Source organism: Drosophila subpulchrella, chromosome 3L (assembly GCF_014743375.2).
Source record: "Drosophila subpulchrella strain 33 F10 #4 breed RU33 chromosome 3L, RU_Dsub_v1.1 Primary Assembly, whole genome shotgun sequence".
In the NCBI taxonomy this organism is placed as follows: domain Eukaryota; kingdom Metazoa; phylum Arthropoda; class Insecta; order Diptera; family Drosophilidae; genus Drosophila; species Drosophila subpulchrella.
In genome coordinates, this window is record NC_050612.1 from 17,474,344 (window position 1) to 17,497,760 (window position 23,417).

Below are 23,417 nucleotides of genomic sequence, written 5' to 3' on the forward strand. Positions count from 1 at the left end.
GATTTCCCCTACAACCTTGACTTCTTGCTTCTAAAAGTTTCAATTTCCGAGTAATCACTGTGTCTGCGTTTTCGCAACGTTTGAAATTTCAGACGCGCAGACAGTTTAAATGAAAAAACAAATACAAGGACCGCCGAGGGCCAGACGATAAGAAAGGGACGGCTGATGGAAGGAGGGAGCGAGATCGAGAACCAAGCTCGACTGGCTGTTAACCCAATTCAAGGACGTCATTGAGACATTAAACCCGACTCGCTTTTCGAACGCCGAGTGCCGGCGAATATAAGGGAATAGGGCAAACTACTTTGCCAAGGTTGTGCAGAGTGGATATGGCGGTGATCGCGTGACACGAACCCCGCGTGATCGCCGGGAAAAGCTCGGGTTGATTGGGATTCCTTCAGGCGAGACACTCCTCACTGGCAAGGGAACAATCACTGGAACGATCACCGGACTCTGGCCAGAGGTTCAGCTCTTTGGGCGAATGAACTGGCCGGCATTTTCAATGTCACAGACGACAAAGGGCGGCTACAGAGGCCTTAAAAGCAGCAGGAGCCGAGGAAAAGCACTGAGCAAAATATTAAATATATAAAAACCAATTAAGTAAGCAAGAATTTAAAAGATACTTTGATTTAATTTGACCTAAGCTCACATTCTGAAAATAATCGCCCTGGAAACAGTATAGAATATGTAATGATCTTAAGACCCTTAGCATCCTTGGAACCCAAATGTTCTATTCTATTAAACAAAATACCTTGTCCTTTAAATACAATCGTCATCTCACTTTGATTTTCCAGTGCAGACTGAAAAGAATCATCCACAAAGGCCAGCATTGAAATTGAAGGTTTCGTTCTGGTTTGGTGGTGGCTTTATATTATTTTTTGTGTCTCATTTGTTTTGCCCAGGATTGTGCTGTTGTACATTTTGATTTATTTTATTGCGACGCAATTTAATGCAAGGACAATTCGCCAGACGACGACGCAGGTTTTTGTGAAGGGCAAGGGCCTGTTGCTGGCGAAAAAACATCCCTGCTAAAGTAATTCCTGATCTGATCCCTTTTTTTCCCTGCCAAGGAGGTCAACAGAGTTCAATGTCAGAGCCACGCTTGGTGGTTGGGCATCAAGTTGCACGTGGCAAGCACACTTTTGAGCTGCCACCCCCTCTGTTTCCCGAAGTATACATATGTATGTGCTGCACGAACTTACCTTGCAACCCTCGCAGGAATGCACGCCGTAGTGGAAACCGGAGGCCTTGTCCCCGCAAACGCGGCACAGCACCGTTGTGCCATCGAATTCTGCAAAGAAAAGATGCCAATTTAAGGATTAATAAACAGAAAATACCATTAAAGGATATTGACGAAATTGTGAAGTAATAAGGGGGTAACTCTGCCTGGGGAAAGAAATTGTCAGCGGTGGGAAAAAGAAATACAAACATATTCATATTTAACCTTTTAAGGAAAATATTTATTGTATGGTGTATTTCTTAAAATTAATAAAGTTTCATAACTAACTAATCATCTTAGACCCAAAAACAATCCACCACTTTCATTATCACTTCCATTTTATTATCGAATGCCATGTGTAATCAGAAGAAAGTCCCCCTGAAGGGGACGTAATACTTTCTTCAAATAAAAACAACGCAATGCCCATGCTGAAGACGAAGAAAGCAGCAAAACAAAATGGGCGAGACAACAAAAAACTTGTTGGTGAACTTGAGCTCGTTCTTGGCCGAAGAAATGTTACGTAACTTTCACCGGCACGTCAGGTAAACAAGAAGAAAAAAACAGGCAACCAAGCCAGAAGAAAGTAAACAAGAGAGAGCGCAAGAACCAGAGAAAGAGCGCAAGAGAAAGACTTTCTTTTGGGCGGAAACAAGTTCTCGCGGCTCAGCGAAAGACTTTCTTCAAACAGGTTCTGTTTTGGTTCTTTCTCCGTGTTGAGGAAGCTCTTTCTCCCAGCGGTAGAAGATATTCTAGGCCTCTCTCTGTCTCGCGTTTTTATCTCTCCCCCCCCCCCCCCCCCCCCTTAACTTCCTCTTTTCACCAACAATCAGACACGCCACGCTTTGTAAACAATTGTAAATGGCAAACAATGTTCATGATCTTCACGCTGCCATGGCCATCATCATCATCATGAACACGAACATCGCGATCATGAGCTACTTGTATCTGTATCTGCTTTTTGCTATTTCTGTGCCAGACTAACACACACAACCATGGATGCCATGTATATGTGGTTGCAATGCCGACAAGTTCACTGACATTTCGCACTGCAGATCGTTGCACTTTTGCATCGGACAACAACAATAACAACAAAACAGGCTGCGAGGAGGAAAGGGGTTTCGCACAGATCTTTCGCACGCCACTGACTGAATTCGCTTCAAGTTTCCCGACCGAAAGATCGCTGTATGCGAATATGTAAATATATTAGTGATCAGCAAAGAGTGCGGATAAGTGGTGGTCTACTTTCAGAGTTGGCTACCTAATTAAGCTGCAAATGAGAAGCGTTTTAATGGTATAATTATATGAATCAACATCCAATGATCACGGATGATTTTTATGTTGCATACAAAATTTTTAGTATGTCCGTATCTTTTAACTTCTTTGGAATTTATGTATTTAACTTTTTAGAAGTCCTGTAGAAGTGATCTTTTAATAACACTTTTTTAATATTTAAAGTTAAAGTTAAACTAGGAAATATCTAAATATTCACGTTCTCTACTTTAAAAAACAATCTCTAAGATAAATTAGCATTCACTTGTATCTACCAGATTCAAAACCAGGAAGCAAAGCACCAAAACATCATATTCATAGACGTATGTAGATACAGATACAAACTATCTGTAAGACTAGCAGCCGTAATTGAAGTTCTTATCAGAGTAGAAAGCAAAAAAAAAATAAAACAATCACAGCTGGCATGTTTATTTGAACTTAAAAAAAAAAAACATTTCACAAGTTGTCTTTATTGAATAAAATATTATGGTTGTTGTTCGGGTTTCCTTTGTGATTTTGGTGTATTTGTTTTCGGGGAATTTCGTGGCACACATTTAAAAATATTTCATGGGGGGCGTTGAGAGAATAAAGAATGCCAGGTTCTGTATTTCTATCTCCCTCGGACTCTGCCTGTCTTTTTTTCCTAATTCGGAACCCATTCGGAATCGTTTGGCTTACGTCATTGCCATTGTGATTTATATAAATATAGGTTTTTTTTTGGCAAGAACTTGCTTTTGTAATAAATTCGCTCATGGATTACCAAATTGTGTTTTATAAACAAAGGTGGCAAGGTCAGTGGAGAGGCCTCTCTGTCTGCCCCCTCCCTATCCCTATCTCTTTTCCCGCACCTCCTGCCCTCTCTTTCTCTTCCTCTATCGCTGTCTCATCGCCTTGGGAACTTGGAGTGTGTAGTTCCCAATCGGCGACACGTGTAAGGGCCTAATCAATAAAATTTCTGTTTTTTTCGGTGTAATAACAACCCATATGAGGAAGTGACTTGCGAAGTGCTCACAAGCAAGGTATCTTAAAATTCTCTGAGGTTGATTAAAACGCTATAGTTAAGGAACCATTAAGCTAGCTAGATCATAAGTTAGTTAGATGTAAATTAATCTTTTAAAGTGAGTGTTAAAATGCTTTAAATATTTTTTTTGGTTCCAACATTATAAACATTTTGTACTGTTTTTCTATTTTTGGTTCAAAAATTTCCATGTGAAATAAGAGGAAGGGAACTATAATATAATGAGAGACAAATGTTATTTTAAAATAATATTTTTGACACTCATTTATATTTAATTTCATAAAAACATTTTTTTACCTTACTTTGGAAATGTTTTCCAAAGAATATTAAAGGCTGTCTGTGAAATTCTCGCTAACCAAATAATCTGCCTGCCAAATCTATGGGAATTATCTAATACGCACTGCTCACACTCACACATGCAAGCGGAGGCGACCTTGAAAGTTTCATTCACTTCACACGCACACCGATGCGGGAGGGGCGGGGGTTTTGGGGGTGTCTGCGAAGAGGTGGAACGGGCACTATCAGAATACTAGAAATAAGCCAAACAAATGGCAGCTCCCCTCACAAACACACCCCACAAGAAAAAAAGAGCACGCACACACATGCGAATTTCGACTACTCAAAATATTTATTAATACAAGAGTGAGCGAGAGGGAGGATCGCTGAAGAGAGAGGGAAAGAGAGAGATAGTGCCATATTGGCAATGTTCTGTGTGAGTAAAAAAAAAAAGACTACTAAATTAAAATTTGACATTGAAATTTTTCGCTCTCCCTCTCTTTCTCGCTCAATCAATAAAAGTTTTGCGCGTGCAGGAGTGAAAGAGAGGGGGCGAGAGAAGCGTTCTCGCTCTGCCCACAAACTTCAATGCGGAAATGTTCGGACAGGTTTTTCTGTAGCGTTTTTATTTAGCGCCAGTTCAATGTATCGTTTAATCAAGTCAGGAATAAAAAATTTTATTCAACATTTTCGTCAAGTTCAAAAAACGCAACTGAGGTCAGCTCGCAGTGAGGGATACACCTTGTAAAGTGGGCGCGTTTTTTAGTCACCTTCGCTTGGGGTTCATTGAATTGCCAACAGCTGCCTGAAATTGCGATTATGCAATGGGATCTGTTTTTTTTTTTTTTGGCGGGAATGCAAATTAATGACCTCTCAATGAAACAGAATTTTTGCATTTCATTTTTCGGGAAAGGGGCCGAGTGCATTGATCTTCGGGTTTGTTTTGTTTTTCGGGTGCCTTGCACTTTCGGTGGGAATCATAAATGTATTGAACTTTTCGGGGGTTACTGCTCGAGGCGTGGGAACGCTTACTTTTTGCAAAATATGGGCATGTGTCACTCATATTTAAAAAAGTAATTTTTCAGTTGGGAAAGTATAAAGAATATACAAAATTACTGGATGTTCTAAAGCGAGCGTTAATAACTACATAAGTTATACTAAAAATCCAACATATTTCCAAATATTTTGAACAAATAGAAACCTGGCCAAAAATATTCCCAGCCTCAACCCACCAAACCAATTAACCAAAAGTAAAAGTCCCCAAAAAAATGCCCAAACAAAACTTTGCCCACTAATAAATTGCAATAAGAAATACAAAATTGTTTACTTTCGATTTGTCGATGGACGTTTTCACTTTCAGGTCTTTGGCCGCTTAATAAATTTCTAAAATGCACAAATAATTGTGCCAATAAAAATAAACACGATCGGACGAAAATCAAATGAAATCAAAATAAAATAAAAATCGAATAGAGTAAACTTTCCAAGTGAGCAAAAGTTCAAGAGCCGCCTACGAAAATCGAAAATCGAAAACCGAAAAGCGCCTGTGAAAAGCGAAGAAAGAAAATAAAATAAAGCAAAAGACAAATAAATTGCGGAGAGCAATGGCAAGGCGAACTTTTCTTTTGGACAATTGTAGCGTTGCAGCTTGACTTTCACCGACATTTAACAGGGGGGAGGGGGGTGGCTTAGAGGGGGGCTGCTCACCTGGAGGAGTCATTAACCCGCTGCTATGTAAAAATGTCAAAGAGGCTTAGACCCGGTTTTTTTCTTTATTTTATTTTTATTTTTTTGCCCGTAAATTGGCCGCGCATGCGCAGTCGCAGTCGCAGCCATGGTGAAAAGTGAATTTGGCCAAGTCAAGCTGCAGTTGGCTTTTCACTTTCGTTTGGCGGCAATTGAAATGCGAGACTTGGCAAACGGATGCACATCGACCTGGCCGAAACCAAAGCAGCAAGAAATTCATTTGCGAATGCGAAAAGAAATCCGCCGATCCGCAATCCACGATCCACAGGGGTAGCAATGAACTTGGAAACCCACTTTGTCATTCCACCCCCCCCCCCCCCCCCCACCTCTTTTTTGCCCGGTTTTTCACTTAGTGAAATGCAATGCCAAACACACAAACGCATAAATAAATATCGAAGGCATGGGGAAAAACACACTTTTGCAAAGTAAAGCAAATAATGGCAACGGGAGTGGGTGAGATATGGCCGGGGATTGGAAATTGGAGACATAATCGAGACACATATAAATATTGTTTTGGTTTTCACTTTCGATTTGACTGTCATGCAGTAGTGAGTGTGAAATGCAATTGACTCAAGAGGTATTTTGGTATAAGTCGTGAATATGGAGATGGTGTGTTAGAGGTAATTTATTGGGGTTTTCCCAATAAAAGAGTGGTACACCAGTGAATATGAGATTTATCCTAAGTAAGCTACTTTTTTATGGGTTGTAACTTACAATTTCAATACACTATAATAGCGAAGATCAAAACTTTAAAGCAGAGCTCTTAAATCTTACATTTTTGTAAGTAATGGTCATCATATTTAGAAAATAGAATATTTTGTAGCTATCCATCCAACACAATCCTTTTCCTAAACCCATATCCTAAACACCTTGGCAACACCCAACCCCACAACGACACTTTCTGTTGTCCAAGGTTCTCTCGACGAGTTTTATTGGAATCCACAGATAACCCCCCATGCGAGAAATAAATAAAAACGACTATCAACCAGTTCCCCTCTATAGGAAGAACTACCTTGACTCATCGCTTGAACTGCAATTGCCCCGATCCGATCTGATCTGAAGTCTTTATGCGGACTTGAACCGGTTGCTCATAAGTGCATTAACTTCCTTTAGTCATAAAACAAAAGCCTGGCATTGGTACAGTTATATTTTCGGTTAAACAAAAAACAAAATAAAATAAATATGAGAAAAACCGAAATGTGTTGAGCGCTCAAGTTAATTGAACTTACTTGAACTCGAAGCTTAAACAGAAAATGATTTCGGATGCGGAACGACCTTGATGACTGAAGCTGACTGACTAAACGGCGATCAACGCGCTGATAATGATAATTACGTTGATAATGATGGTCACACGATTGCGGGATGCGTGACGTCACAATGATTATATCGGGGCGCCACCTCGCAAATTTCCGCCTGGCCCGTCTTATTGGCCTAATGCTAATTGGCGGGGGAAGGTCAAAACCAAATCAGATCGGTCAATAAGACATCGGATTTTCTCTCGCCGTCCGCCCATACATATATCATTTTTGAGATTTGTATACCGGCGTTTTATGGCTTGCATACTTTTGGTTTTCAAGGTTCTCATCTTGTCTTAACGGAAGCAAAGCATAAGATTGCTTTATTTTATGAGATCAATACAGTTTTCATATCGGTTTCAGTTAATTGGATAATCTTTCTATTTATTTTATAAGACTTCCTTAAATAATTGACTTAAGATCACTATCTTGATTAAAATGTGCTATGTTTTGTTGGGTGATTATAATTAAGATAGTTCTAAATTTTCATGGCATTTTATATTTGAGAAACCTTTAAACTTTTCTTTTAAAAGTTCGAAGGTCCACCCTATCCTTCAACTAATCCTTAAGTTCCGATACCGTAAAACTCACCTATGTTGAGCTCTGGCTCCCCCTTTATCGAACTGGCCACAGTTGTATCCATAACTGGGTAGGACTTGATGTATTCCGGAGTCTGGGGCCGCGAATCCGCTGGCACCACCGCAAGGCCACCCGGGTGGTGCAGGTTGGCCTGCGGATATCCGTGCGGATACATCGAATGTGGGTGTGGGTGGTGTTGAAGGTGATGTTGTTGTTGCTGTTGTTGTTGCAGTTGCAGTTGCTGCTGCTGTGGCTGATGCTGTTGTTGTTGTTGTTGTTGCTGTGGGTGGTGGGGCAGGGAGTCGAAGTGCTGGAGCATCGGTGCCTGCTGCTGTTGCACCACCACAGTGGTGGTGCTGACGGCACTCGATTTGCTCACAAAGATCACACTGCTGTGGGGCAGCTTGACGGGAGAAGTGGGGGAATTCGAAGAACTGGCCATGGTCACACCTGTGGGTGGCACAGTATCCAGATCTGTGACAGGTGCTACCAGGCTCCTAAATTCCGGATTGTAGTTCTGGCCCATGCCCAGCTTGCTGTTGTGCTGGTAATACGCCGAAACACTGGTGTTGGGCGGTAGTTTCAGTGCGTTTTCCAGGTGAGAACGCCCCGTTACCCCCAAAATGGGTGGTGCAGTGGTGCTGGGCTGTTCTGGGGCTGGCGGTGCTATCATATTAGTGCCCACTGTGCTGCAGATCACAGAGATCTTGGCGCTATCTGAACTGTCCGCGGACATTAACATTTTGCTTGCGGTTTTATCAACACTTTTCAGGGTAACTTTTTTCTATATTATATTTAAATTTTCTAATTTAACTTTCCCGCTATAGGCATAGTTTTGGTTTTTAAAGCACTTGGTAAGATATTTTATTTTATCCTTTGCATTTGAAATTTTGTATCTTTTTTATGGATCCCTATTCGGGCGAAGTTTTCATGTTTTCAGAACACTGATAAAAACTATAGTAATCACTTTGGGGTTATCCTTCCGCGGAAGATTCACTACACTGCTAGAAATTCGCGACTCGAAGTGGATCGAACGAAACGAAACGGAACGGAACGGAACGGAGAGCCGACGATCTGCGCGTTGCGAGTGGCAGTTAGTCAATGAAAGGAAAATCAACATTCGCGTCGGATCTTGTTCAGTTTTTTCGGCCAGCCGACCCTGAGAGCGAACGTCGACGTCGGCGGCGGTAGAGAGTGAGAGAGAGCGCTCTGCCGCCGCTTCCCACTCTCTCGCACTCGAAACATGTGCTGCCGGCCAACAGCGAGTGCGAGCAGGAGCGCCCGATCCCTCAGATACCGCGTTTATGCGTGGCCCAGTTTACGGATACAGTTCACGTTCATGGCAGTTTGCTGCCCATTGCTTACTTTTAAAGGTAGTTTCTTAACTTAACAAATTATATGGTCCTACTAAGTAACTGTTATTCAATTGTTTAGTTGCTTACCCATTGCTTATTATTGCAATGTGCTCAGTTTCTTAGACTATATGTTCAACTTTAAGATACAACGGCAACAAAAATACTACTAACTAACTGATAAAACGAACAAATAAAAATGAGTGAGTTGTGATTGTGTCCTGATCTCTTATCAGAAAGTAAGAATCTTTGCCCCACTGATTACAAACTTACTGGCTCCACCATTTTACGAACTGATCACCCCGAATAGACCCGCATAAACGTCGTATCAGCAGTGGTAAGAGCCAGCGAGGGTGAACAACAGCTGTGAGAGAAACACATGTCGCTCGGCCAGAGAGCCAAAGAGAGCGGCCTCTCTCTTACCATCCCATCGCACTCCCTCCCCCTCGATGGAGTTCAATAAAACTTCGGCGGAGTGAAAATTTATGAAATTACATGCAATTAAAAATTATATCACTCACAATAATGAAAAGTTCGGAACCGCAAGATAGGATCGTTGACTCGCAGTCGTTGACACTGGGCGGAAAACATGTAAATCAAATATTTACACGGCCAAAAGGCAATAAACCCCGCTGAATGCTGAAAAAACTTCGCCTAGGTCAATGCTAAATGTATTTCCTGGATCGCTGAGCCACGTGTGGCTATATATTAGGAGACCCCGATAACCCCTCCCGGCCCACCGCCCCCACACTTGACCCATTCAAGGCTAGACATCCGCCGTCTCTTTCGGGCGTTCCAAAAATAATCTTTGACTGAGTTTTCCTTGTTTCCAATTTTCAACTTTTCGGCACATTTGTCGGCGGGGGAAAATTTAACACATTTTCCTAGGCAGGCGGGAGGGTTTTGTTTTTCTTTTCGGAATACGACATGTTTTTCTCCAAACAAAAACAGAAAGATATTCTTATTTTCTTAGTCTTTATGGGGGTATTTTTGTGGGAAATGTGGAAAATGTTTCGGGTGAATTAGCTGTTTATTGAATGTAATTGACAATGTCTTTAACACCATTTTTGTATAGGGTGGAAAACGATACTGAGGGTATCGTTTAAATTGGGGTATAACATCAAATAAGATTTTCTTCTAACGCAATCTAAGATACTTGATTTTGGTAATGGAATGATAAATCCATAAGGTCTTATATAGTCACAATTTTCTGATCGCTCTTTAAAAACAGAATCACGCAAAAATGTATACCTCCATAATGTTCTGAGATCCAAGTTTGGATCATTTTTACCCCACCCACCTCCGTCATCCTTAAATCCAATCTCTAATTACCTTAAGCCCTCTTGCTCTTCGATCACTTTCACATTGGTTTGCTGACGTTGATCTTCCACTGGACCCCGTAATCAGAAACTCGAGCTCATAATAACAATAAAAGCACATTTTCCTTCAGCCGCCAGACCCAAACAAAAATAAACATTGAACTTCCTTATTAATGCAATTTCAATAATGACAACAGTCCAAGGCAGCTCAAGAGTCAAGTCCCCGGATCCGCGAGTTCGAGTCTGGGGATATATATAAACGAGCAGACAAAACGAAAGTGGAACCTCCGAGGAGATCTCATCCCGGGGTTCAAGTGGGGGTCAAGTTCAATGGGGGTGAACTCTCCAAAATATGTATTATTATCAATATTTGGGAGATGGTATTCTCTTTTATTAGTTTTCAAGAGGTTATTAATAATGCCTTGTGAGTATGACTTGTCTGGATGGAAGCCATAAGTATACATATATATATTTTCTTATCAGCATTTTGGGAATGCCCGACTGACTGAATTTACATGTTCGCCAGGCCTTCTTTTCACAACTTGGAAAAAATGTATGTATGGAGTAATTCTTTTCTATTACTTGTAAAAACCTTATAAAAATATTTTTGGAGCTATTTTAAGCAGAAAGTTAAGGATTGGTTTTAAAAATGTAGACGATCTATACTTTTTTTAAACTAATGGAAAGTATACATTGGAAGATAGGGCTTTTACAAAGATCACCTGGCCAATCCTTCCTTACCACGTTTCTCACAACTTTTTTTTTTCTGCCAATTCCCAAAGAGTTTCGCCATGTCATGATCTGCCCGCGATCACTGCTCGCGATCATGGGGCGAGTGAACTCCTTGGAAATGTCATTGGCTTTCTCCCCCATCCCGAGTGGTATCTCGTCGCTCTCCCGCCTTATGTTGCGAACTTCATGCCGTTTATCAGTATGGTATATGGGGCCTCTGGCGGTTACTTAGTCACTTAGTCACGACAGCTGGATCAAAGTACTCCGATAAAGAAGTGTCCCTGACGCAGACTCGCCTTCAACTCCCCGGCATGCGGCGTACGGCGTACAATTGACCGATAAATTGAGAATGAGGGCCGCACGCACATGGCAGAGAAATGGTTCACTGTGCGGCATCAAATTTATATTATTTTACTTATTTTATTGTGGTATAATCATTGACAATTGTTAATCGGTTGACGAGCAGTTGAAGGCTTCCGTGCTACTCAGTATTCTCTCTCCTCAGTACTCTCCCGATCAAGTTGAACGACTCTTTTATACATTTTTCCTTGTGGATATAGTTTGCCAAAAAATAGGGGGTAAAGTAAATACGATATGAGAAAAAAAAATAAACTTCCCCGATAAGTTGTTAACAATTTGGGCAAGTAGATTTTAGAACTCCGAAACCAGTTTTGGGTTGCGTAACTCCCCGCCTGTCTATCGCTCTTCGGTTTATCTATGTGTTTGAGTATCTGTATCTATATAATTAACGCACAATGAGAAGGTGCGTGAGTCCGCCGGTCTGTCGGTCCGTCCGCGTTCATGAACTCGGTCAATTTGAAGGCCAACCATTTTGCGGCTTACGCATTGAAAATGTGTGTATTTCGCCAGTGTTGTTTTTTCTTTTTGATCGTTTTAGCTCTGCCGAGTTTTTTTGTGATTTTCGTACTCGAGCAATTTAATTTTTTTGCGTGGCTTCTTTTTTCCGGCATTGTGGTTCTGGTAGGATTGTGTCGTTGATTACGCATAATTTTTGGGCCCGTTCATGATGTCATGGCGAAGGGGGCAATCGGTACAAGAACGAGCCGAAAACATGTATGATACATATGTATTCTGAAGGTTGCCCCCACTTGAGACAAGGGAACAAAGTAATTTCGCGATAGGAATCGAGTGGCAGAAATGTCAGTTTAAAAAAAATTCTAAGGTTCTAAATCAGTTTTACCCAACCTTAATTAAATAAAATTAGAACTCTAAGAAGCTATAAAAGTAGAACACAAGAAATACCCAGTAAATTGCAAATTGGTTTTGCCAAAAACCTGGAATCAACCTACAGTTTCTCAAGATCACCTTTGATATGCGCAATATTATTCACTCACTTTATGAATTGGTTCTTAAGTTTTGCCGCAGGTTTTTTAAAGAACCTTATAAAATATGATTAAATAATAAAAAATCTAATCGTATAACTCAAGTATTATTTAACTATTTTTCGCTTTCGCAGACTGGGTTCCGTCTGGAAACCGTCCCGACTACTAGGTAAGCCCCTTGTAACCCCTTGTAAGTACAGTACTTCCCCTGAAGAGCCCCGCCCACGTGTGAAATTGATAAAAACCGTAGTTCGTAATAGTTTTGGGGCAGTGCCTATGCCATAACAGTCACTAATCGGATCGTTTGTGTGAGAATTACGAGTACAGTGGAACAACATGTGCCTTATCGACGTAACCAGCTAGCAAACTTAAATAATAATAATAAACCCTCGCACACAGTCATAACGCGGCAGTGACAGTTAGTCTGTTATCGGTGAGCCTTTCTTATCAGCTTCAAAACCAAAATGAAGGTCAGCAGCACAAATTCCTCGGCCCAGAGTTTTCTTATCTCTGTTCCTCAATACCCGTCTCCCTTCCACTGTCTATGGCCCTCTCTCTCTTTGCGCTTTGTTCCCCCGCGTCACTTTTTCGACTTCTCCTTATGAGGAGGGTATTACAATTTTAACCTAATTTTGGTCATTAATAATGAGTTCTTTATAATATATTATATGATAATATATATAACATATAATATAATATAATATATAATATAATATGATAATATAACATAATGTAATCATTTAGTTTCTTGAAAAACTATACCAAGAAATTGGGTCTTAGTTGACGGTTCTCATTTTCATGTACCAAATTTTTGAAATATTACTTGAAGAGCATTCCCAATTCCCATAGCACTTCTTGACTGAGCCCCTCATATGTTGTTTCTGATAAAAATAGCTTATAGAACAAGCATGTGGGTGGAAAAGGGGCTGGGGGTAAACAGGTGTGCTTATCAGCATTTGATTTCTATTTATTCCGGACTCGCTGTATTTTCGTAGTTTTTTGCAAAAGGTTAAGATTCGATAAGGGTTTTCAAGGTCCCCGAAAGCTGATAGTTCGGGTGCAGTTACATAATCTATGCAAAGCTTTCCCTGCCCACGCTTTTTATTAGCCAAGGTCGTCGGAATTTTCGCCCATGCGTGTGCTTTGTTTTTTATCGCCTGTTGGAAACTGCCAAATTCTTACTCAAACAGGCACATCTTTTGACCATGGCCTGTTCTCGGTCTATTGAACTGCTTTCCTCCATTTCGCTACCACTTCCTTTTGTTTGCGCGAACCCAACAATAGTTATTAGTTTTTTGTTTGCTAAATAAACAATTAGTGCCGAGTGCCAAAAATATCAAAGGAACGAAATGTGTTTGGATATGCCAAATATGCAAAATATGTGAATAGTATGCGAAGGTTAGGAGGAAGGTCTTGGGGTCAAGTTTTTGAGGATATTCAAATGATAAAATATATTTCCAAGAAAAAACAACTATTTTAGAGAAAAATGTATTTAAATTGCAATAACATTATTAAAATAATACAAAGTCAAATAAAAATCTAAACCCTGCCGAACTCTGCGAATTTCCAAACGACCCACCAAATCTAACTTGAATTTTCCATTTATCCCGATCTTGTTGTTTTCCTGGTTGTCGCTTCAAGGAAATTTCCAGAAAATGCTCCACAGCTTGATGCTCCACAGCATTTTCCATTTCCACTTCCCCATTAAATCCTGTATACAGCTTTTCCCACTCCCTCTGGGCTCTTTTCTCGTTCTGGGATTGTACTTGAACTCGTTTCTAGCCTGTGTCTTCTGCTAGTTCTTGTGGTTTATCTGCTTCTCGAACAACTCGAGTTGGTTCGGTTCTTTTCGGTTGATTTTCTAATGCCGCCTCGGCTCGCCTCAGCTTTTCCCCATTTTCCATTTTCCATTTCCCATTGTTATTATCTGCTGACATGCAAGGGCAGGAAACGCATTCCCTTATCGGCGAGGGGTGGGTGGGGTGCAGTGGGAATTAATCAAAAGTGCCTTGGAGCAGACGCCTCCACTTGAACGATCCGACGCGAGGCGATGATCACTCAACTCAACTCAAACTCAAACCCCGACTCGCTTCAATCAAGGCGCATTGAACGTTCAATGATCTATCCCAATAGCAGCGCTCATGCCCCGCTTTAAAAAGTGAACTCGACATTGAAAAAAAATATAAAACCAACTCACACACAGAGCGGGCAACATCGATAGCTAGACTTACCAGCAAGACTGGGAGAATTGCATTCCAAACATTGACATTTGGAATACCCTATGCACCTAATATTTATTTTGTATTTATCATTTGCTTGAGAAATTCGCAAGATGTACAAGTACTAACAAAATATTGGTATAATATATTACTAAATTTGAAATTTCTTGATGGTATAGATTATTTATATGATATGAGTTCAATTGCTTCACAGAGAAAATTTTAACGTTCTCATCTGAGTTGAAAATGTTCTTAAAATAGAACGACATTTTTAAATTGAAAATGTTTTTATTTTGCTCGAACCAAGTTGAAATGGCGGTATTTGCATAGTATATCTCAACAAATAAACTATTAGTCCAGTCAGAAGAGTATACTTATCAAAAAGTTATTAAATAAACTTAATTTAACTTTTCTCTTCTCACCATTTCGTTCTAATATTGAGAGCATTGCTACCAAAATATATAAGAACGAATGTTCTCAATTCAAGAACAGTGTTCTTGGATACTCGTAAGTTATCTTTCTTATGGGAAGAATATTACCATATGTGGCGGTTTCTACAGCATAGACTCTCATAAAAATAGTATTTCCCCATACAAGTTAGGGTATTAGAGTAGACATCGGCATCAATAAGAGCGCCAGGGAAAGAGATAGAGCGTGCCGAGTGCGAAAGAGAGAGCTGAATCTGTGTGAAGTTCAAAGCCACTGCACTGAGGCTGAGATTGCTACGATCCCCCGTGCCCCCATACCATCCACTTTCCTGCGATGTTGATGTAGGTTCGTTTCGTTTCGTTTCGTTTCGGTTTGTTTTTCTTTTTTCTTCTTTCTTTTTTTATGTCTTTCTATGGGGAGGCTGCACTTTTGCTTTCCCGCTGCACAGATTTTCGCTGGTGTGTTTGGATCTTTGGATTTTTCCACTCGCAGCGGATCGGATCGCTCATTGAGGGTCTTTAACCCTTCGGGCAGTGCAATGCACTCTCCCTCCGTCTGTCTCTTTCCCCCCTCTCTTTTCCGACCGTACGTCTTGTGTGCAATTTTTTTTCTTGCACATTCTTCTCTGGCCGTCGTGGCTTTCGCATTCGCATTCGTATCTATGCCTAGTTGCGTGCATTGACTCTACACACAGATACGCACGCACACACCGAACGGAAAAGGGGGAGTGGATGGGGGGATGGCTTTACGACTGCTTACAGTTTTGTAACTGTTATTGAGGGTTATACACTCTAGATATGCCAGGCCTAAGAAAGTTGCACTTTCATATATTTTCAAAAATATTAAATACAGTTAATTAAAGCTGTTAATAAATATTTTTAAAAGTGGTTCAGGTATCGTAAAAATATTTCGAAATACAAAAGGTAAAATAGATTACAGAGGTTTTTTACAAGTTTCAGATTTTTTTTTTAAATTTAGATATATTGTTGTTTCTCTTTGGGAAGTCCTAGTTTTTTTTTTATTTAAAAAAAAAATTAATTGTAATATTAACATAAACTTAAATACACATTTTTTGATAACATTTACTTGGCATTTTTTTCGGATCTATCAAAAAGTTTAGAAAATGTATCGTCTATCTTTTCATAGATTCATAGGTATCTAGCTTAGATTTTTGCTTGTATTTTGTGCTCAATGGCAAATACCTCACTAATAAAATACATTTTATGGCAAGCCGTATGTCAAACCATTTCTAGCTCTACGCCCAGTTTTGGTGGGAAAATAGCCAGGCTTACAACTCCGGATTCGCACTCCACAGCTGCAGTTTTAGTTCTGCCCCACTCCCCTGCTCCGATCGTGCTTAGTTTGTCTGATAAGCTCGCAGTTTATTGACTTGTCTCGCTCCCTCTCGCTCTTGCGCGGGCCACGCATGCGCACTGTTGGCCAAGTTGAATGCACTTTTGGCCATGTTTTGCGAAAATTGGTAATTGCCGCACGTGCTTTCTATGATTATGCCAGAGACACAAAACCTTAACCCGGGCTATCTTTCTTTTCTTTCCCTGTCTCTATCCATCTATCCGCATTTTGCAGTACTCCTGTTTAATTGGCAATTTGCACTTGGTCGGATGGGTAATAAGCACTTGAACAGGCCTTGAATTATGGCTTTGCATCCGATAGACAGATAGATTCGAACGGTAGTTGATGGGTATAGATACTGGGATGCTTAGTAACAGAGACTCACAGATGCCTAATGGTCCACCAGAGGGTTAAAATATGGCCAAGATGCCCTGAGAATGTGATGCCACTAGCGATGATTTATGAATGGCTCAGGCGAAGAAATGGAGAAACGGGACAGGGCTTTCTGCAAGTATCCATTATAAAATTCTATAACGAATGTACCGAAAGTATTAGTTCAGGTGGAACTTGACTAAGGTTCGAACAGGATATTTTATTTGACATAAAATTAAACAGTCGTTGAAATATTTATCAGATGAAGTCCTTTTTGTGCATTTAAGATGGCTCAAAGAATTTTTATTTTAAGTTCTCTTTAGAACTTTACAATTTCAAAACGTTCCCACCAGATCTCTACAGAACGTATAGCTAAAACCGAAAGATCTCACACCTCTATCTGTTTCCTCACTCTTTGCAGATTCTCTTTTCTTTGGGCGCTAAGCTTTCGCCACTTGACCAAATCGAATCGGGTAGAGCCAATGAGTCGAAAGGAAACCGATCAAACCGCATTATTTGATCAAACCACTTTTTGGTCAATAGGCTGACAGCTGCCGCAGACCACGGCATAAGAAACAGCACACACAGATTGATATCTCAGTCGGTAATAAGTGCAGAAAAGCCATAAAAATAACATACAACAAAAAAAAGCGAAAAGAAAACAAACCCAAGAACAACGAAAATCAAAAGTCAGGCACAGAGAATGTATATAAACCGATGTATATTTGGCAACGTAATAAGATTATGCGATATATGGTATGGCGGGTAAGATGAAACTTGGACTTGGACTTGACTCCAGTGGAGAAACAATTCGTGCGAAAGTGAATGACCTCCATTAACCGAAGTCTTGTCTTCTGTAGAATTGTGCGTTCTCCGCCGCCGCGTCTTCTCACTTCTCGTTTCTTTCGAAAATTCGCAACCCCTTTGGCTGTCTCCCCGCTTTTTGGCCTTAGCATAATAATTAGTGAGACAAAAAAAATATAATAAGAAACTGGGGCCTGGAAGAGAGTACGCATAAGACCCGAAATTGGTCTGTGGTTCGTCGGGGAATTTGAAACCTGTTTGAGCACAAGCACATATGTACGCTTTTAAACGTGTTTAGCATAATTTTTTCGTATATCTTTTTTTTTTGCGCCTGCTGACTGATAATTTATGAATGCGAAGCGATGAGCGCCAGTGCCCCCTACCCCTCGTAAACACAAGGAAGTGGAGTTTAATGCACGATCTGGCGGTCATAGAACACGCCTGGAGATTGTCGTAGAGAGAATCAGGTGGCAAATCGATCGCGAAGCGCTACTGGTTTCTGATTAGATTAAAGCCAAGCAGGAAGAGTCGAGAGGTCGAGCGACCCTTGGGGCTTTTGAGGTCGAGTGCTTGGAATTCTGACAATTATCACAAACAGTCAAGGCAGTTCAGGGGGTTCGCTGATCGCAGAAAAGGAAGGGTGACAAGTTGATCAGCAGGCGATTAGTGAGGCAGTGGGCTTAGATCAGCAAGGCGAAGAATTGTGATACTACGGCAGTGCAAAAATGTGGTTCCAGCAAAGTGAACTTTCTTGAAATCTTAGCGCTAACTAAAAATTATAATATTATAAAGAGGAATATATGTTTTGAAACTAATTTATAAAATTAACAAGTAAACAGCGGTCTGTTAAGAAAAGAAACCAGAACTAAATACATGGTAACATAGATGATCTTGTACTCAATACTATAGATATAATTATTATTAACTGGATAGTTTCAGGAAGTATTATTTTAATTAGTTTTTTACACAATGTGACTATAAGTAATGATTTGGATCTTTTAAAGTTAATCACCAATAGAAAACTCTTAATTCTTGATCACATAAGAAACTATCTTTAAGTGGCATATCCCTAAATTACAAATTCAATGGAATAGAACTGGCAATTCTCGAGCACTCTACAAGTGCCTGCAGTCGCCCAATGATCTTTTCTATCCACTAACTGTACACATGAATGGGTGATCTTCCCCCACCAATTACCTGGTTAGTCCCCAGGTCGCATTGCCCCTGGACTTTCAATCGGCTTGGTGCCAGGCACAGAAGTCAAACACCCCGACGACCAGTGTCGAGATTGTTCGGAGAGTTCGTTATACTATGGCATGGCAGTCGGCAGTGCATTGGCGCTTTCTACCACATGTGGCCCCCTTGCCCCCTTTTCCACAGCTCGGTTTCCCCTTTTCATCCAGCGATCGCATGCAAAATAGCGCGAAAAAAACTGGTATGCAACTGCAATTTGGTGGGGAGAGGGGGAGGTAGACGTCAGCTGATGACGTTGCCAAGTCAAAGTGAAACCCCCCCCACGATCGCCCCACCTGCACCCCCTTTGGCAATTCCCATCCATGATTCAGTATGCGGTGAGTGTTGTTGACTCGGCCGACGATCGCAGGTCGCTGCACTCCCTTCCTCTCTATCCGCTTGAATATACCCCTCCCTCTTCTTCTACTCTACACTGAAAGAAATACTTTTTGATCCAGTTTCAAATAGATTAATTACAGTACAAATTTAAATGTCCTTTAAGCATCTGATATTAAATTTTAATTATTTTCCATTCATCTTTGGCACGTTTTTTAATAATTATATGCAATTTTTACCTCATCTTCCTAAAAATTATTTGTGAGTTCTGAGAAATATGATACTATGGGATCTTAAAAATTTTTCATATATAAAAATCTTTCTTTTTTAATTTATTATGAATTGAATAATGAACTTTTAGTGCTATTTTTGGATTAAATATTATTTCCAGTGTGCTTAAACTCAGTGGAGCATTCGAGTGAGTTTGGTGGGCAACTATGCTAGTGATACACAGCAGCAAATTGCAACTGGGAACTTGCAACTTGCAACGGGCAGCGGGCAACTGGCAACTAGCAACTAGCAACTAGCAACATGCAGCATGCAACGACAGCCATGAAAGTTGACTGACACCTCGATGGCAGGACTTTAACCCACAGCAACCCAAACAAAGTGAAATTGTTGTTCAGAGTCGAAGTTGAAATTGTTGTGGGAAGGGGAGGGAAGTGCCTTTTCCACGTGTTGCACGAACATTGGCACAAAATTGGCTCAGCTGCATTTTTTGTGAAAGTTTTTTTTCGGCATTTTCTTCGATGGCTTTTTGATAGTAATTTATAGTTTATTAACTTTATGGACCGAGTGCATTGACTGGAAATTTAAGGGGGCGAAGGAAATTCAGGGAAAATCTGCAGCACTCTCTTGCGTTTTTTTTTTTTTGGAGGTCATGTAAATGCCGTGGGTGGCAGTGAAAGTCGGCTAAAGCTGGAAAGGAATTGATGGGTTGACTGACTTGTCGAGAGATGGAAAGAGTAGAGCTGGGTGGCATCCTAAAAGGGAGAGGAAATTGGGGAAATTCCAGGTGGGTGGTTGCCGAGTGGGTGTGGAAAGGAAAGCGAGATCTGCAGTCGCTGATAAACAGGGAAATTTTCATTTTATTGGGCATATGATGGGTTGTACCCCATTTTTTAAATTTGGGTGAAAAAGAAATCGCCTGAGGATGAAAGATGGTATTTGCATAGTTTAGCCAGTAAGGCATGCTCACAGAAAATTAGGAGGTCATTAAAACAAGTGGTCTTATACAGTTATAACAAATTTACTAATAAATGTATTTAAAACCTTTTTAGGTAATTATAATGAAGGATTACTTTAACTATCATTAAGAATTTTGTCATTACAAAGATTGTCGAGCTGGAACCATTTCTGGTACTTTTCCTAACATTTTCACGATCACTTAATGCGAGTGATATTTCATTAGGTACTTCACATTATGAGCGGTCTCTGGTCAAGTGACTCAATCTGGTCAAAGAACTGGCTGAACTTCATAGTTCTAGGAAAAATCATATGACAATAGCATAAACTTGGACTCCAAAGACCCCCAAAAAACCCCCAGACACCCCTCCCCTTCTAAGCAATTCCCATTGACATCGACACCTTTTTGGCGTATAAACAACGAGAATAACAAAAGAAATGAAAACTACGCAATACGAATGTGGAGGAGCGAAGAAAGGCCGATACAGGGAGGAGAGTGATGAAAGGGGGAGAAAGGTGGGAAGAGAGAGGAACAAACATGGTTGCCCAACCGAGTTTGGACCGTTTGGAATTTTGTTTATTTGGGACAAGTTCACTGGCGGCCAGAAGATTCCAGAAGAATTCAGAAGACAGGGGGTCGCGAAGATTGGGCGGGGTGCAGTACCCCTTTTACACCATCTCTCCTCTCGATTTTCGTTTTCTTTTACGCTCATATTTGTTTACAACTTTTGATTTTTTTCGTTCTTTCTTTTTTCCGGTTTCTGTTTCTCTTTTCGCGGCACTTTGCTTACTTAATGACTTTCTACTTTTTTTTTTTGGGAATACATAGTTGGGGAATGGGGCTTATGTAATGGTCTATTCTTTTATTGTTGTTTTGACTGACGGTGTCTTCGGCATTTGGGAATTATTATGCCTGTTGGTTCTTGACTCTTGGTTGTTTTTGCTTCAAACTCGATTTTTTCGTAAACAAAATTTGGCCAGAAAAGAGAGGCATGAAAAGAAATTGTCTATTAACGGTATTTAAAGGGGCTTAAAAACTGCGCAAAATATTTAGAGGGAAATTTTTGCCCCAGGGTGAGCAATTAAGATTATTGTTTTGTCTGCAAATTATGTCAGTAATATTTTGTTTAATTGGACAATTTTGTTAGCGGAATAATATTTTTAGTACGATCGAATCTCATATTAAGTAAATCCCATTACCCCTATCAAATTCCAAGTACCAAACTAAATCCTTTGAAAATATGTACTCTCTCATCAAAATGTTCTTCTAACATTCTTAAAAGATCTTAAATAGTTAAGATTGTTTTCATAATTGTTTTTGTTTTTAAACTACTTATACATATATGGATGCACCAATTTATTCTGACAGTTTTAAAAAGACAGCTGCAGTTTCTGGAAAATATATATAAACGGATGCAATTTTGATCTTATCGCCGGGCAGCGCTTTTGGCAACCCAATTAAAGACGCGTGTTTGCCCCTCCCCACAAAAAGAACCTTCTTCAAAAACAAACGAGGCCAGGAGTAACAAACAAACAAAAAGCCCAAGTTAATACCCAAAATATTGCTTCCTTTATATGCTTTATATATCATTATTATCAACGCCAAAAAACGCGATACAATGATCTCCAAAGGCGACGCAACAAGTTCAAAAGAATCTTTTGTTTCTTTTTCCCGACTCTTTATTTTATCTCTCTCCTGCTCGCTTTTTGCATTCAGAACAATACGGAAAGCGTTTAAGTAACCGACAAAATTTGTATTGCAAAACGTCACGGCTAAAAAAGTGACGAATACACCCGATAAGGCGAAAGAGTGAGGGAAATGCAGTCTTTTTGGGGGTTAAAGTATCAGTGGAGTGGTTAAAGGTATACTAAAAGAAATATACCAGAATCCAAAAACTCAACAAAAAAGATACAAGTCGAGCTCATTCTAAAATGTTAAGTAACGAAAAATATGGAGTGGATTTTAAGGGTGAGAGTATATATTCTATGCAGTTAAGATATATTTATGTATTATTTTGATCATATTAAAAATATCGAAAGTTTAAAATTGAGTACATTTTATAGAAATGTTCCCTCTTATAATCCCCCCAAAAATCTCCTCCCATGAACTTTCTCTGTTTATTTTCGAAATGCACTCGACGATTGTTTTTTGCTTTTCAGCACTGCTCTCTTTCGCCTGTTTTGCACATGTTGCGGATTCGTAAACGGGGTGAATGTCATCAGGATTGTGATTGTATATTTTCCCGGCCCGGGTCAATTGCCTCTTGGGTAACTCATGAAATTTCATTCGTCAGTTGGCGGTTGAAAGTGCTGACGAATGCCGATCCAAATTGCGACTATATAGTGGGTAATGACATATAGCTGATTGTATAATCGTGACGGGCCACAATTTGAATCGAGAACAAATGTAAGCCACAGCGACAATTACATTTGTGGGGGTATTTCGCTCTGATTAATATCTTCGCCCCAGCCCGATTGAGTTTCGCAGGTTGATTTCTGGGAATGTCTTACGAAATGTTTAGAGAGTAGAGTTCAGTGACTACTGGCAGGAATAAAACGAATCGATCGACACAGTTTATGTCTGGAGAAGTTCGCGAACCGATCTCGCATTGAGTCACAATGGGAAGTCGAGCAGGTTGTTGACATTGTTTGAGTTCAGCTTCATCCGAAAGTGATTGCAGTGTTATGTATCTTTAAATTAAATTCCCTGGTCAGGCTGGAATGCTATATGTTAAATCAGTGAGTGTTTAACAGGGGTATTTACAAAGAGTTTAATAATTAATTAATTCTTTTTCATCAGCAAGATAAAATCCTTGATGAACAGTTACCCATCACAAAAACGCTGTATATTTGGATAATTCCATAAAGTATTTAAAATATGATTTCAAAGTTTTAAATTCATGTCGAACATTTTTAACCATCAGTATTAATTTTTGTAATAGCATCCCTCCTAAAGTGACAAAAAAAAGGAATAAAAAATTGTTTGAAATAATTTTTAGCAATTTTCCTCTCGGTTTTTCCCATTTCCCAATTTCCCTTGTGGCCAAAACTGTGTTTTCTTTACGCCGAACAAAAACACAAGCAGCTAACTGCAATCAACAACTCAAGAGCCACAATAACAACTCGAACGGACGGACAGCCATTTGTAAGTCAACGAACCAAGAGGCTAGGCTATAGCCACACATCAACTCCAACAGCCAACTTGGGCCGTGGAGTATTTATCTATCGTTTAGTCATCTCATTTTATTTGATTTTCTTTTCGCACATGGTCGATTGTGCGAGTGAATGGCCCAGCGGCATACTATGCTCCAAGGCACCCATACATTTTCCCCAACACCCATACC

General features: G+C 40.1%; 1 protein-coding gene across 2 annotated transcripts in view; it reads right to left on the reverse strand.

Annotated features, from left to right (window-relative positions):
• Positions 1-23,417, reverse strand: part of LOC119555006 (ecdysone-induced protein 75B, isoforms C/D) — a 107,601-nt gene that overhangs the window by 40,577 nt on the left and 43,607 nt on the right. The window contains exons 1-2 of one of the 2 annotated variants that reach the window (XM_037866148.1): positions 7,409-8,153; positions 1,200-1,288 (exon numbers count right to left, since the gene is read on the reverse strand). In XM_037866148.1, coding sequence (XP_037722076.1) covers positions 1,200-1,288; positions 7,409-8,138 — 819 coding nt within the window. In that variant the 5' untranslated portion in view covers positions 8,139-8,153. Of the gene's footprint in view, positions 1-1,199; positions 1,289-7,408; positions 8,154-23,417 lie in introns of those variants that run through there. The other variant, XM_037866147.1, reaches the window with a different exon arrangement.